Here is a 14392-nt window from a genome sequence, read left to right on the forward strand (position 1 = left end):
CGGGACGGACAACAGTCACGATGGAGGTCGTATATCGGGGGAAACGCCATGCAAACCAACCAAGCACTGAAACGCAACACAACACCAACCATCCGATCAACCCCAAAGTGAAAAACACCAAGGCCAGAGACACGGAACTAAACAAGCTCAGAAGAAGTTGCCAGTTGGGTGGCCATCCCCTTTCTCGACTGGGCCATTACTATTGCCTTTCTCATTCTCAATGTCGGTTTCACTCCGCTCAACGCCGCCAAACTCACTTGGACCAGAGAGTGGGCTGGGTCCGTGACCATGGCCATGGACAGGCGGTGGACACAAGTAATGCTGCGACGCGCTCTGTCCTTGACCCTGTGGAGGATGAGGGGGCGAGGAGAGCTGAGGAGTCGAAGATGAGTGCGGGAAGTAAGGGCTGGGTTCGTACGCTCTCATGCTCTGGAAAGAAGATGAAGATGAAGCGGTCGCGACGGATATTCCGGAGGCGTATCTGGGCCCGGTGGCTTCATACGTGACAAATGCTGGAGGGAGGGGAGGCAGGGGGAGGTGGTTGGATCCGGATACTCTAGCGTCGAAGTTGTGGTGGGAATGCGAGACGCGAAGGGGATGGGGGTGGCTATGTGTCTGTCCATATTCCTGTCCGTATCCGTGGCCATGGATCTGATGGTTGACTTGAGCAAGGTGGCGCTCGCGCTCCAGCATTATCTGCCTCTGGTGCGGGTTCCGGAACGCAGGATGGACTCGACTTGGGCTGACTTCTCTGCGAATTTGCGCTCCCACAATGGCGGTCGAAGTTGGCGCGGCCGCTGGAGCCGAATGGGTAGAGGCAGCGAGTGAGGTTGTAGTAGTTGAAACTGGGAGACGAGAGACTTGACTCTGTTCGCTGGTCGACTTACCCTCTTTCGTGCGGCGGGGGGTGCGAAGAAATCTGTTTCCCGAGGTATTGTCACCATTGTGTCGACGGAAACTGAACATGCCTTTCTTCTTGGGGGTTTTCAGGTCTTCACTGCTAAAAGCACTGCGGGGCTGGTGATCAGACTCACGCTGTAGGGCCGGTGTGCGGTTGCTCTCCAGGCTCTGTTTCCCTTCGGCGACAGGCAGGGGGGTTGAAATATGTACCTTGGAGGACTTTGACTCGGGGCTTCCAGATGACGCTTCGTCCTGGTTTCTCGATACTGCCCGCTTGGCCGGGACGGGGGTGGGAGCGTTGTCGTTCTTGGGTTCGGTGGCACAGAAGGCAACGGTGGGTATCTGGATGTTATCTCTCGGGCCATTTTCGGACGAGTGATTGCCTGTGGCAGTTTCAGCTTGTCTAACAGGGCCAGGATTGTTTTCCTGGTCGGGATCTGCTGTAGGCTTCCTATTGTCAACTTTGTTGGTCGCCAAGTCGTCTCGTTTCACCGGCATCTGCCGCGACTTTCTCTTGTTCTGGTACTGGGCTTGTTTGTTACCGTCTCTGGTGGGCTTGGGCCACAGTTGGCCTCCTTGGTAGGAGGCGTCGACTCCGACTGGTCTGAAGCTCGGAGTCTGGAGGGTAGCCGGGTTTGAATTGGACAGTATCAAATTGCTCAGGTCGGCTTTCAACTGGGATATTTCCCGCTGGACGAAGATTTTCATCCTGTCTTCCAGCTGGTAGGTCTCCTGCTGGACCGCATTGATATGAAGACGGACCTCTCTCACGAGTTGGGGCAAGTCCTTCACGATGTCTGCCTCAGTTGCGGTGCGGGAGTTGATAACACGAGCAAGATCAGACATGGACTCGATCTGCCTCAGGATCTGGTCCGCAGTCCAGTTGTTGCTGTTTTCGAAAGTTCTGCTGACTCTCAAGGCCGCTGAATTGATGTGATAGTGTAGCGAGTCTACATGCCCGGCCAGCTGTTGCTCCAGCGTCATGGTGTTCTGGTAGCCCGGGTGTGGGGGTGGAGGAGCGTATCCCCCGTGGCTTGTCACTCCGCCACAGAACTGGCTATCGTCAACTGGGATATGGTTGTGATCGTTCCTCTGTTCCCCTCGACCTTTGGCCTTGGGAGGTAGGGTTGGAGGAAGAGGCGGTGTCCGTGGGTTCATGAAAAGCTGGTCGTCGGTTTGTGGTTCATGAGTATTCCCTTTGTAACTGGAAGAGGAAACAATAAGAGGATGCTGTGCTTTTTGCGTCTCCTTCTTCTCAGGCAGTGAGGGCTCGGACGTCTTTGGGGCCCCTCGCTCTGGGGTATCGTATATGGATGGCGAGTACTCTGTGCTGTCCACTGGTTGGGAAGAAAGGGGCGGGGTCTGAGGGGAGGAAGGCCCTCTTGAGTCATTGTTTTCAGCTTTCAGACTGAACATTCGAGGCTCTACCTCGATGATCTCCGGTTGGCCCGTGTTATTGCATTCGCCGGTGCGAGCTGCAGGAGACGACCCATCGAGCAGCAAGGTTTCGAGGTGCGGGTTTGTGGCGCAGGTAACGTGAAGCAGGCTATGCTTGGATCCTCCCTCGTTCTTTCCGTTGGAGTCGCCCTTCGTGAGAGTCGACATTGAAGGACAAGATAGGATGCTGTCCTGAGACCGCTTTTCCTTCTTTGCGGCCTCATCGAAGCTAGAGGTTTGTGGTGGAGCCGAATTAGGATGCACATTGTCCTTCCTTGTCTTGGGAACGTACAACCTGGCTTCACTGAAGCTATGAGACGACTCATCCCGACTCTCGCTATCAGAAGAAGGACGCTTGGCTTCGCTACCCGATCCACCACCAAGCTTGGGCAGGCTGCTCAATGGTGGGATCTCCTTGCGAAACTCCTTCCCAAGGTCCTTGAGACTGAACTTTGATCGTAGCGTTGCCACCTTCGACTTCTTCTTTTCAGAAGGCTCAGTCTTTGGGCTACTGTCAGTGGGCAAAGCTGGCTCGGTGGTAGACCTCTTTTTCGTGAAATTAGGCATGGCCAACACATTTTGTTTCGGGGTAGGAGACGGCATCTCTTCGGGACGTGCGTGACGCGGCTTGGGCATTGGGAGAGCAAGCTCAGCGTCGTAGTCGAGACCCGAAAATTTGCAAGCGGCGGTGGGTTTGGAGGTAGGCTCTTGATCCAAGTTAACTTCATTCATCGCTGTCTATTTTGGGCCGGAAGCGAAGCTAAATACTTGCCTCTATCAGGGTCAGATTGCTGTTTCTCTCGCTCTTTGGCCTTCATCTGGGCCCAGGCGTTTCCTTCCATTGGAGACATGACAGACAACAGAGCCCCCGGCTCAATCGTCTTGATGCCTCTAGAAGAAGTGTGGTATTTGTGTCAAGGGAAGATGAAGGGTTGAAAGCTATTGGGTTTGGTTGGCTGGGGTGACTAGGGAGAAGTGAATAACCATGCAACTCTGAACGGCGGCAGAGCCACGCACAAATAAACTCTGAGAGATGTTTAGTCAGGAAAGGTGAAATTCGATAAAAGAAGAAGAAAGAATTGCTCACTGCTTCTGTTGGGGGGGTGATGGGGCTTCCCAATGCGCACATTAAGAGTGGGTGAGAAAGCGCGCATTTCTTCCACTGGCGGTGTAGCAGGAGAAAGAAAGCTTCGAGATTTGGAAAGGCATTCCATCATAACACCAGCTTCTATCATGTTGTCGTAATGCTCTGGACCGGAAGCCTCGTCAACCTTCTTTGATGTGGCTCGGAGTTGATGGCCGGAAAGCCTGTATAGGAGCCTGTTGAGCACGTGAGCGGGGACGTCGTCTACTGAAGAGGAGCTGAAGAGGAAGAGAAGAGGAAGAGATGGCGGGTAAAGTCTTCATTATCATCAACTATCATCAAACATCAAGTCATCATTACATACTCGCAAGGTAAACTAGTGCAATCGACAGGGATTGCACGAATGCGCGCAACATTTTGAGAGAGCGAAGAAAGCAGGCGATGAAGTATCCGGACATTCATCTCTCGACATCAAATACGGGAGGGTAACGTCGATTCAAATGAGTGGCACAAACGTGTAATTTGGGAAATCATGCGCTTCCAGGGGTATAGAGGGCCTGCCAGATGAAGGCCAGGAAGGGGGCAGCAATAACGATCATCAAGAACAGGTCCCTGAACCACATTAGTCCACGCAAAATCAAGCATGCAGAAAATAAAAATCGGTTCTCCAGAGCTGAATTCAAGTTTGCAACATCTTTAATGGTCTCTCCTTCCGCGGCGGCGGAAAGGGGCAAAAATCGAACCAAAGAAATTGACAAACACGGCACGCAGAATATTCCTCAACCAACTGTCGTTCTTGTGATTAAGAGAAACAGCAGTGACTGACCGGTTCTGGCTTGGGGATCGAGGGTTTTCATCGCCATTGCTGGCTGTTGCCTCGTTCGCAGCGCCTCCGGTGGTCGGAGCTGGTTGGGTTGTCGTGGATGGGCCACTCTTCACGATCGTGGGTGTCTCGTTTTCTTGGTTCGCGTCTTTAGCGTCCTGAGGAGCACTCTCGGCAGACGCGAGCAGCTGATCCGTAGATGGGAGCTGAAGTTTCCTTAGGAGAGCCTCACCATCACCAGCAAGCGCAGCGAGAGCAGGGTCAGCTTCCGGCTCGGGTGTTGGGGGCTCCTTTAACGTGCTGCCTGTTCCATCATTGCGGGATAGCTGGCGTTCCGAGGGAACGGCAAGGGTATTCTTATCGGTCTCAGATTGGCTAGCTGGGACTTCGATCTCTTTAACCGGGGCGGGCTCCTCTTTCCTACTAGTGATGGCGGCCGCTCCTGTAGCAACCGCACCAACCGCAACAACCGCCGCTCCGCTAGCGGTTGCACCATGGGATAGAACGCTGTCTATAGGGCTAGAGCCTTCTCCTTCTTCCATAGCCTCCGGGACGGCTTTCTGGGTTGGTTGTTCGGCGATAGGAAGAGCTTCCTCCTCATCGGCGGTAGATTTGTTGCCCCCAGCCGCGCTCTCAGAAGCCTGAGCCTTGATGTCCCCCTCCTCGACACTGTGCGCAGCTGCATCCACAGGTGCAATAGATTCCTCGGTGGCAGCAGGTTTGGAAGCAATGGGCTGTTCCTGCTGGACGGGTGCTTGATCCTCTAGGAATGTGTTCTTAGAAGACTCGGCTTGGGAGTCCGGCGCGCTCAACGCTTCATTGAGCCGCTCTTCCGCTTGGACTACAGCCAGCTTCGCCGCAGGTGCTTCGTTCAGCGGAAGGAAGTTGGGTGTAGGCTCTTGGGCCGCCAGTGCCTCTTCAGTCGTCTTCTGAGCGTGAGAAGGTTGAGCCGGCTCGGCTGGAGCAGCTTCAGTAGTTGGCTTATTGATAGACGGTTCTTCCACTGCCACGACCTGCACTTCTTCCTCAGTAGGTTCACTGGGAGTGTCTGGGATAGGAGGGTTTGGTGGCTCTGTTGTGACTGGAGGTTCCTCCTTTGCAAATGTTTCTGTCACAGCGGGTTTTGCGATGAATTCCTGCTGTGCGGGATCGGCCACCTGCTCCGGCGAATCCTTTTGTACAGGAGCTAATTCTTCAACCTGTTCTTCAGCAGCTTCGAGGTTTGCCTCGACGGGGCGCTCCTCTGCCGCTTTCACTTCGGCTGCGAGAGGAGATTCAGTGATCGGTGTCTCCGAGATAGTTTCCCCCGGGGTAGCCTCCTTCGGAGAAGGAGCTTCTTGAATAATCCCCTCTGCCAGAGGTTCTGTTGGGGTGGGTTCATCTTTGGCTGGGGCATTTATGAAGGCCTTCTTGCTCGCCGGCTCTTCAGCTGCGGTGCTCGGTTGGGTTTCTTCCGGTTCAACCTTCGCGCTAGTAGGGTTTTCAACAGCAGTTTCCGTTACGGCCGGTTCCCGTACGGCGGGTTTTGACTCGTCGGCGGTTGTCTGCACCGCAGTTGTGTCCTTGTTAGTTTCTCCCTCGGAAGGTAGCTCTTTTGGCACAGGTTCCTCGGCAGACTGCTCTTCGATAGGCTGCTCCATACCCTTTGATGGCGATTCTTCAAGAGCTTGTACCTCGCCGACGGCTGGGATTGTGGGGTCATCAGATTGTTGCTTCTCAGTCTGCAACTCGTCCGTGGACGCCTGCTCAGGAACAATCTGCCCCTGGCTGACTTCCACTGGGGCGTCAGGGGTCTCAGTAAGACTGCCTTCCACAGCGTCCGTCTCCGTAGCCTCGTTGTCTACCACGGCCCCGGACGGGCCCCCAGCGAGCACCCCAGCGGTTTCACCCTCCACAACAGCTTCAGCAGGATTCTCAGTTTCCGACTTCTCGGATTCTGACTCCAGCGCCGATGCAGAAACTTCTTGCATGGGAGTTTCGGGTGCGGCCTCCTCAATAGCTTGCTCTTCGGCAGCGGTTGGAGCGGGCACAACTTGCTCTTCTGCAGTGATGGGCTGCGACAGCTGCTCAGTGGGTGTTTCCGTGTCCAGTGGCTTCTCAGAGGTATCAGCATCCGTGACTGCATGGTCTTCGGCGAGGTCCTCAGCGAGATCTTCAGCTGCCGAAGTTTCTGGCAATGTCTCGGGTACGGAGGTTTCCGTCACCGTCACTTCGCCCTCTGCTAGCTCTTCTACAGACTCGCTAGCGCGAGTCTCGATTGCCGATGTTTCGTCAACGAGTATCTTCGGTGCTTCTTGAGTTTCAGGGCCGGCAGTGGGTTTCGCTGCATCTGGGGTTTCCACTGGGGCCTCCCCCTCGGGGTCGTTCGCTGATTCGGCCTTCACAGGACCCTCTTCTGAGGGGGACGCTAGAGAGGAAGACTCCGCCACTACAGAAGGCAAATGCTGGGAAGCGGATTGCTCCTCTGCGACTGTTTCGTCGATCCCGGATCCCGTGGCCGGCACTTCAGTGGCCTCAGTAACCATGGCTGGCGTCTCGCCCTCTGTATTCTCTGCCACAGCTAGCTTTTGGGGTTCAGGCTCCGCAGCCGCCGGAGCGGTGGCATCCTCCTTGGTCGGTTCTTCAACAATGTCCGCAGCAACCGCTAAAGTTTGCTCAACCTTCGGCTCGTCCGTTGTAGGTCCATTTTCAGGATTAGGGGCTTCTGTGGGCGCCTCAACAGTCGCAGTCGAAGTTGCCGTTTCCTCCAGTTTATGCTCTTCAGTCTTAGACTCCTCGATTTTGAAATGCTCACCGGTAGGTGCTTTCCCTGCAGGTTCTTCACTTGTCAGTTCGTTCTGGGCAGTATTAGTCGGCACTTCTAAAGGAAGGTCCTTGGTGGCAGGTTCCTGGTCCTGGCCACCGACAGGCGAAGTCGTAGCTGCCGCATCCTCCCGTTTCGACGGAGTTTCTTTAGTGGTTTCGGGGGTTAAGGTTTCCTGAACAGGGTCCTCAGGCAACGTAGTCCTAACTGCCGTACCCTCGCCTTCAGGGATTTCAGTCGCAGCTTCCTCCTCTGGCTCTGGGTGTGCTGTGGGGGCCTCCGCGGTTGCGAGTCTCTTCACCGACTCGCCCTCCGACTCAGTGACTGCCACAACTTCCTCCTCGGTGGTCTCAGCCGCAGTTTGCTTCTCAGGCTCCGCGGGGGAAGGAGTTTTGTCTCCAGAGGGTTCCTCCGCTACCAGCCCTTCTGTTCGAGTTTCTGTAACCGGTTCTTCAGCAGCTTTGCTACTCACTGGTGGCTCCTCAGCTTTCGCATCCTCGATTGGAGCCCCCACTAACTCAGCGGACTCAACAGTAACTGTGCTTTGCTCAACCTTCGGTTCCTCCGGCGCAGCCTCCCTGACCAGCTCCTCGGTGGAAGCAGCCGTCTCTGAGGCATTTACCTCCTCAGCCGGCTCTTCGGCCGCGGTCTCCCGCACAGGCTCAACGGACTCGGTAACGGCTGCCAGTGCTTCAGTCTTAGGCTGTTCATCTGCTATTTCCTGTTCGGCAGGCACTTCTATGGAGGCTTCGGCGGTTGTATCTTGCTTTGCAGCTTCATCTGGTTCAGCAGCGACTGCCGTTTCTTCCACCTTTGACCCCTCAACTGCCTCATTTTCAGCAGTCCCCTCCACAGAGGATTCAGAGATCACAGCTCCCTTCTCTGATTCAATAATCCCCATCGCGCCTGTCGTTTCTTTCTCCTTCGGCTGCTCGGTTGTGTCCTTTTCGGGAGACACTTCTGTAGCTTCCTTTTCCAGTTCAGCTGTTGCAGGCACGGCTGTCGTTTCCTCCGCTTTAGAGCCCTGAGCTGCCTCTGCAATAGGCTCAATAGGCTCAAGAATGGCTGATATCTGCTCTGACTTGCGTTCGTCATCCGCTGCTTCTTTCTCTGCGGTAGCCAGTGCTTGGGTATCTAGTTGCTCAGTTATAGATTCTTCCGGCGGCTCAGCAGCCTCAGTCGCGGTCACTGTTTCCTCGGCCTTGCATTCCTGGGTTCCTTCCTCAATCGGCTCCTCAGTAGATTCCTTGACGGGCTCAACAGCTTCGGTAGTCACTGTTGTTTCCTCTGAATTGGGCTGTGTCGCAGCCTCCTTCCCTGGTTCTTCCGGGATTTCTACCGATTGGCCGTGCGAAGTTATCTCAATGACAGCACCCTCCTTAGCCTGGGGTGGTTCGGTCTCCGATCCCTCCGCTGCCTCTTCTAAAGAGGGACTGACAACGCTAGCCTCCTCCGCAACTGGAGGTTCAAGTTCACTCTGTTTTTCGGCCGCAGAAGGATAGGCTGGAGCAGAGGCAAGCTCAGGGCCCGAGCTCACGGCTATATCTTTTTTCTCCAGCTCTACACCCGCTTCTCCGGTTCCCTCTGTGACAGCCTGCTCGGTTTGGGGTTCGTCCACCGACTTCTCGGTTGCAGCGTCTTGGGGAACCTCTGCTAGTGGTGCAGTTTTAAGGGCAGCCCCTTTATCCTCCGGCACCTCGGCAGTTTCTTCCGCAGACTCAGCTTGCTGTGTGGGTGCCTCTGAGGCTAGTTCCGAGGGTCGCTGTTCAATAGGTATTTCAATTGGCTTAGTGTCCGCGGTGGGCTCAGTAGTTTCCGCAGGCGCTGCGGGTACGGCCACACTTTCGAAGCCTTCCTTGACCGACTCCTCTGATGCAACATTCTCAGTGGATAGCTTTTCACCCTTCTCCTCCAGTTCTAGGCCCTGGCCGTTGGTAGGCACGGTTGAATGAGGAGTAGACTCTTCAGCAGCAAGTGACTCCCCTTCCGGTTCCCCAGCCGCAGAGACAGGAACGGATTTGTTTTCAACCGCTGAGACTTCAGGCGCCTCCCACTCAGCAGTCTCAGCAGTAGATTCGATCACGGCAGGCGCGGACTCGGGCTTCGAGTCGTCGACTGTAGGTTCTTTCACCTCCCCTAACTCCAGCTTATCCTCGACCGCATTCTTAGTTGCGTCCGACACTGGTTCGACTTCCGTGGTAGTCTCCTTTGCGGTCTTCTCTGACACCTCAACCTTAGTTTCGGGAATTGTCTGTTCAGCGGCCTCTTCTGCAAGTGCCTCAACTGCCGCCACCTCGGTGGTCAGCTCTTGGGCAGCGGGGCTTTTCGAGGAACCCTCGCCCGCTGTATTTTCTGTCTGCTTCTCAACCGCCGAGTCCTCGGGATTCTGCTCGGCTGTATGCTCAACAACTGCTGCAGCAGCAAATGGTTCCTCGGCCACAGTCTCGGTTGCTACATTGCCTTCGCTCGGCCGACTGGCTTCAAAAGCTTCCTTGATAGGCTCGCTAGCAGTTCCCTCGGCAGTGGATGGCTTGACAGCATGGATCTCGGCGGCATCGCTTAATACTGGTTCCGTGGTTGGTGCTTCCAGGTCATTGGTCGAAGCTTCGTCTGGCTTTGAAGCCGAGATGATGGAAACCTTTTCGGGCTCAGGCTCCAGCTCTGTCCCATTGTTCTCCGAAGGGGATACTTGCTCCTTCGGAGCTTCGGGCTCCTCACGCGGCTCCTCGGGGCCGACCTTCTCCGCAGGCTCAACTGTGACTTCAGGTTTAGGCTCCGAAAGAAAGTTCTGTTCTTCCTTTGAGGCTTCTTGAGTCTCAGTCACGGCCGCCTGCTCAACGGTGGCAATACCGTTTGATTCGGGCGCATTGCAAACGGTCACGTCCTCCGGGAGTTCCGCAGGCTTATCATCCAGCATAGCGGAAGGTTCGGGGATTGGCTCTGGCTTTTCTTCGACAACATGATCCTCCGCAGAAGTAGCTTCTTTCTCCACGAGCGATGCCGTACCGTTTTGTAGCTGGGTACCGTTCTCTTTATCGTCGGCCGGAATGATTCCGTTTTCCTTCACGGGTGCCTCTACTGTTTCACTCACGTGTTCAACGGTCTCCGCCGAAGGCGTGGTGGGCGCTGCAGTGGGCTCGACGGCGAGGGCACTACTTATGATACCCGCATCTTCAAGCGTATCAGAAAGACATGCCACTGGGATTTCCCCATTACAAAACAGGAACCACTTACCATTCTTTAACTGCTCATTGGTGATGGGAATAGCGATGGTTTCGCCAACGGGTGCAGCCATTATCGTCGTAACAGTCGTTACAGTCGTAAAATCTCAGGAAAACAGAAAATTCAATTCAAACGAGCTTGATTCAGAAGTCAAGCTTTACAGAGACTCAATAAAATCAAAACGAGAAGCGGGTATTCTTGACGAGAACGACGAGATATATTGTACAGAGCGAGGATGCGGGGTGGAGGAGGACAAGACACAACGGCTTCCCAAGGTCAACTTGGAACGACGAAGAGGGTATTAGGAGACGTAAGGCAGGGGAACGAGACGATGGAGGGGTTATGAGATGAAACGTCAAGAGGACAATGGCAGAGAGCAAGAGAATTGAGGCAAGGAGGGGAGAGGAGGGAGCAAGCTTGAGGAGGAGAAGGAAAAAAGTAAAAAATGCAAGTCTCCACACCACCAGGTCACCACAAGGCCTGAACTGAGGTGAGAACTTCACCTTCACGCGCTTTAGGCTGTGACTAGCACTGTCACTAGTGGAGAGCACCGTTAGCGGGCGGGGCAGCAGCTTGTTATCACCACAGTGACCTTTATTATGATCTTGATGCATTGGGCAGTCAAAACAATAATGGGCGCTCATGACTGGAGCTGCACTCGACGTGAAATTGCTGCTCTACGGAGGGGTCTACACGGACGACGACTGATGATAATGCAAGATCCAGTCTGTTCACACTCGCACACGATGCAGATTCGACCCAATGGGTGAGGACCTCTGAGTTGTCGCTCGTCCTGGGGTGAGGACGACCGGTGCAGATCGTGAGCACCCAAGGGAAAATGCGGTGAGTTGGCGCTTGGAGGGCACCAATCACACCCCGGGTAACAACTGGACTTTTTAGTATATTTTCGAGCCCAATTACGGTTCGACCCGAGGAGATACAAGGAAACATCGCTCGATCACGTTGTCTTTCCTGGGATTGCAGAATTGCGGGAGGGATGGACGAATGCCTGAGTCGAAGTGGCGCCATCACGTCTCCCAAGTCCTCCACGCGGGCTCATGCTCCACGGTCCTCCCAATCGTCACCCAAGCAGAAGTGTGCGAGAATGCGCCGTCGACCTCCAGATTGTCTGCGGAACGCCTCAATTCAAGCCCATATCAGAGTGTTCCGCAGCATCATGCAGAACTAAGGCACAGAATCAAGCTTGAAAAGAGATCTGGATACGCAGACATCGCTCCACATCATGCACATACTCCGAATACACCGCTTGTGCACTCAGAAACACTGTAGCCGCAGAGAATTTACCTGCAATGCATAACTTGCTTGCAGCTCCTGGCCTTTTGAAGAATTCTTCGGAGATCCACTGCAGTGTTTTCGCGAGCTGCGAGTCTGTGACTTTGTTGTGCTTGTTGTGGAGCAAAACACCCCACGAGCCATGGCACCAGCGGTATCCTCGGCAAAGAATTCTTGGGTGCCTTAGTCTTCTTTCGGCCTTTCGGGCCGAAGCTTCAGGGCAATTCATCCGCGAGGAGCTTGCGACTCCCGCCCGATATGAGCACTGACTCGGAAATGCGCCAGCCAACAAGTCGTTGGGCATGAAAACCCCAAGTCAAGGGTCAGTCTCATGGCTGACCTTGCTGAGATGCAATCTGCCGCTCTCAAAGCAAGCTTAGCATGGTGTCCTGCTTGCGGGGAGAAGCTTCCCGTCAGAGGGGAGCGGGCCTCGATGATTAACTTTGCGTTGGGGGCTCCAGACTTCCGAGAAAGCTGCTGCTCGGCTCGGTTTAGCGCTGTTGATCAGCGCAGCAAAAGTCCTACAGGCGTTCGCACGCGGACTCAGACGCGGGAGCGAGTGGAATGGAAGTAAGTACCTGTTTGGTTTCACCTCCGGTTTTTGCTTGATGAGCAAGGGACCCTCTACTTTCATGAGCCTCCCAATCCCGCAACATCAGATTTGTGTGATCATCACGTACCCTACTTGGAGAGTAAAGTCTTCGGCTCGACAACGCACGTATTTACCACTGTTCCCTCTTGCACTCACACCCATGGACATTGAGCTCCCAGGACGAGGTCCAGAGATGCGATTGTTCGTGCGAGTTGTATCGTCCATCAACGAGCATGATTCTCACTCCGTAAGCTGGCGGCACCTGATTTAAGAAGATTGAATGGAAACATTGGAGAAAAATCGCTCAACAGCGGGACCTGTCATTAAAACTTTATTTGGCAAGAATAAAAGGCGGAAATAGCATAAGCTGTCCCCGGAAGTCCACACAATACGCTCAAAGGGAATCACTGGTCATCTGGTCAGAGAGATGAGATAAAGAGGGAAAGGGCAGAAAAAGCCAATGGCAAGAAGCAGAAGTCATTAAGCATTCATTCAACATATCTCGGTCATCAAATAGGAAAGGTCAAGAAAGGGATTCGGGGAATAAAACGACGGAAGAAGATCGATCACAAGATCTCCAGATCTTCGAACTCAACCACCAAGCTATCTCCGGTTCCAGGCGAAGGATTAGAGTTCGACCCGGCCCGGTGAGCCATGTCATATACCGTCCCGTTGCGCGGTATACTGGCCGGTCGACTCGCATAAACTCCCACGTGGATGAATTTGTCCTCTACCCCATAGAAGAACCAGGTGACCTCCCGCATCTTTTTCCATGTGCTTCCCACGGCTCCCGGTGTCACCGCAAACGGCAACACTGACGGAATCTGATACCAGACCCAGAGGGAGTGGCCGACTCGTTCGAGTTTGATGCGGAGGGAGTGGATGGCCGAGGACGGCCCCCGATCCGGTATGTTGAGTGGCGAGAGACACCAGTCAGCTCCGTCTGCCGTTGCGCTGACGGACGAGACGTTGACTGTGTTAGAGCAAAATTCCATGCCAGCCTTGACCCACTTGCAAGGCTGTGTGTGAGCGTTCTGTGTATTATCTCCGAATCGATTTGATCGCACGAGGGGTACGCTGTTTGAAGAATCCGGCTGGGGAGCGGCCCCGGCAAAGATAACCAGCCCGCCTTGATCCCATTCCATCTCAAAGTCCGCAGTCACGGTGACTTCCGCGACTAGGAAGGAGCTGCGTAGTGACGTGAACACGATAGGCGCCGTCGAAGTATCGCCGTTTGGCGGCTTGCGCCAGAGGTCGGTATTTGGGCCCGCGGTGAGGGTGAAGTATTCCATGCATTGTGGGAGTGTAAAATCTGCAGGAAGGTTCAGTGCTGTAAATGACGAGCCATTGGGAGGCATCTTGATCGCCTTGCTCTCTGGCTAAAGCCAAGCTCGCTCCTGGCGTGTTAACGTGTGTTCGTGAAGAGAGCGAAGAGCTCTTCCTCTATGTCTGCGAATCGCCTTCGGTGACCGATTATGAAAAACCAAGGGCAGGCCTCCAGTCTTTCTCGTTCGCTCTTATAAGTTGTGTTCCCGTAACCCCAGAAACTCCGGGCCCAACCAAACGGCCAGAATTCACCGCAAGGTGAGTGGTGGATGCTGCGAAGTGGGAAATAGGAGGAAAGGACAGACGAAAACGCTGGTCGTAAACGACGGCGACCTTCCCCCTGCGCCGCCGCAAGAAGTAAGGGAGTCCCAACAAGAACCGTCCACTCGGGATGCTTGGTGTGGCCGTGGTGTCCTGGGTCAGCGATTATGGGTATCAGCAAGGCAGGCGTCCGCAACTAGTGGGTTTGAGATACAATTCGAGCCGGTTGAAGGATGAAGAAATACAAGGAAAAGAGGAAAAAGAAAAGAACGTCAGGCCGCGCTCAAATCCACAGCGGATGGATCGAGGTCGGTGGTGAGCCAGAGATGGCCGGAAACGGACGTGGGCTTCGAACCACAAACAATCCCAGAGGATCCCGTTCCTATTCATACGGCCACGGGCGAGATGTGGCCAAATCTCAGAGAAGAGGGCCATCCAGAGCATCTTCCAGTCACAGTGGCCTCTTATTATATCCCTCGGTCAGGGGGTGCCACCTCGCGGTCCTTCGAATAACAGGCTGGGGAATGGGCGGACCACTGCCCTGGGACAAGACGTTCAGTCTGAGTTGTTGGAGCTCGCTGCGAGGACCCATCGCGGACAACGCTGGCGGTCGAAGGTCCTTCTACACTTTGGCCTTCCAGTCGACTTGTT

The 14392-nt window shown here is 54.6% G+C and overlaps 4 protein-coding genes across 4 annotated transcripts; all 4 read right to left on the reverse strand.

Annotated features, from left to right (window-relative positions):
• Nucleotides 1-147: 147 nt before the first annotated feature.
• On the reverse strand, nucleotides 148-3069 carry BJX67DRAFT_383706 (uncharacterized protein; the record flags this gene model as incomplete). Its single annotated transcript, XM_071033506.1, has 1 exon — nucleotides 148-3069. The coding sequence occupies one exon, from the start codon at nucleotides 3067-3069 to the stop codon at nucleotides 148-150; it is 2922 nt and encodes a 973-aa protein (XP_070883427.1).
• A 501-nt stretch (nucleotides 3070-3570) lies between these two features.
• Nucleotides 3571-10616, reverse strand: BJX67DRAFT_220274 (PT repeat family protein). Its single transcript, XM_071025730.1, has 2 exons — nucleotides 10282-10616; nucleotides 3571-10218 (listed from the first exon to the last, which is right to left on the reverse strand). Exons 1-2 carry the CDS (start codon nucleotides 10340-10342, stop codon nucleotides 4118-4120), a joined length of 6162 nt encoding a protein of 2053 aa, XP_070883428.1. The 5' UTR covers nucleotides 10343-10616; the 3' UTR covers nucleotides 3571-4117.
• BJX67DRAFT_220246 (uncharacterized protein) lies at nucleotides 10273-11090 on the reverse strand. The gene has a single exon (XM_071025728.1). It carries the CDS (start codon nucleotides 10911-10913, stop codon nucleotides 10446-10448), a length of 468 nt encoding a protein of 155 aa, XP_070883429.1. The 5' UTR covers nucleotides 10914-11090; the 3' UTR covers nucleotides 10273-10445.
• Nucleotides 11091-12549: 1459 nt separating this feature from the next.
• BJX67DRAFT_220289 (uncharacterized protein) lies at nucleotides 12550-13759 on the reverse strand. Its single transcript, XM_071025731.1, has one exon. It carries the CDS (start codon nucleotides 13510-13512, stop codon nucleotides 12721-12723), a length of 792 nt encoding a protein of 263 aa, XP_070883430.1. The 5' UTR covers nucleotides 13513-13759; the 3' UTR covers nucleotides 12550-12720.
• Between the last annotated feature and the right edge of the window lie 633 nt (nucleotides 13760-14392).

Source organism: Aspergillus lucknowensis (assembly GCF_044049455.1).
Source record: "Aspergillus lucknowensis strain CBS 449.75 chromosome Unknown BJX67scaffold_40, whole genome shotgun sequence".
In the NCBI taxonomy this organism is placed as follows: Eukaryota; Fungi; Ascomycota; class Eurotiomycetes; order Eurotiales; family Aspergillaceae; genus Aspergillus; species Aspergillus lucknowensis.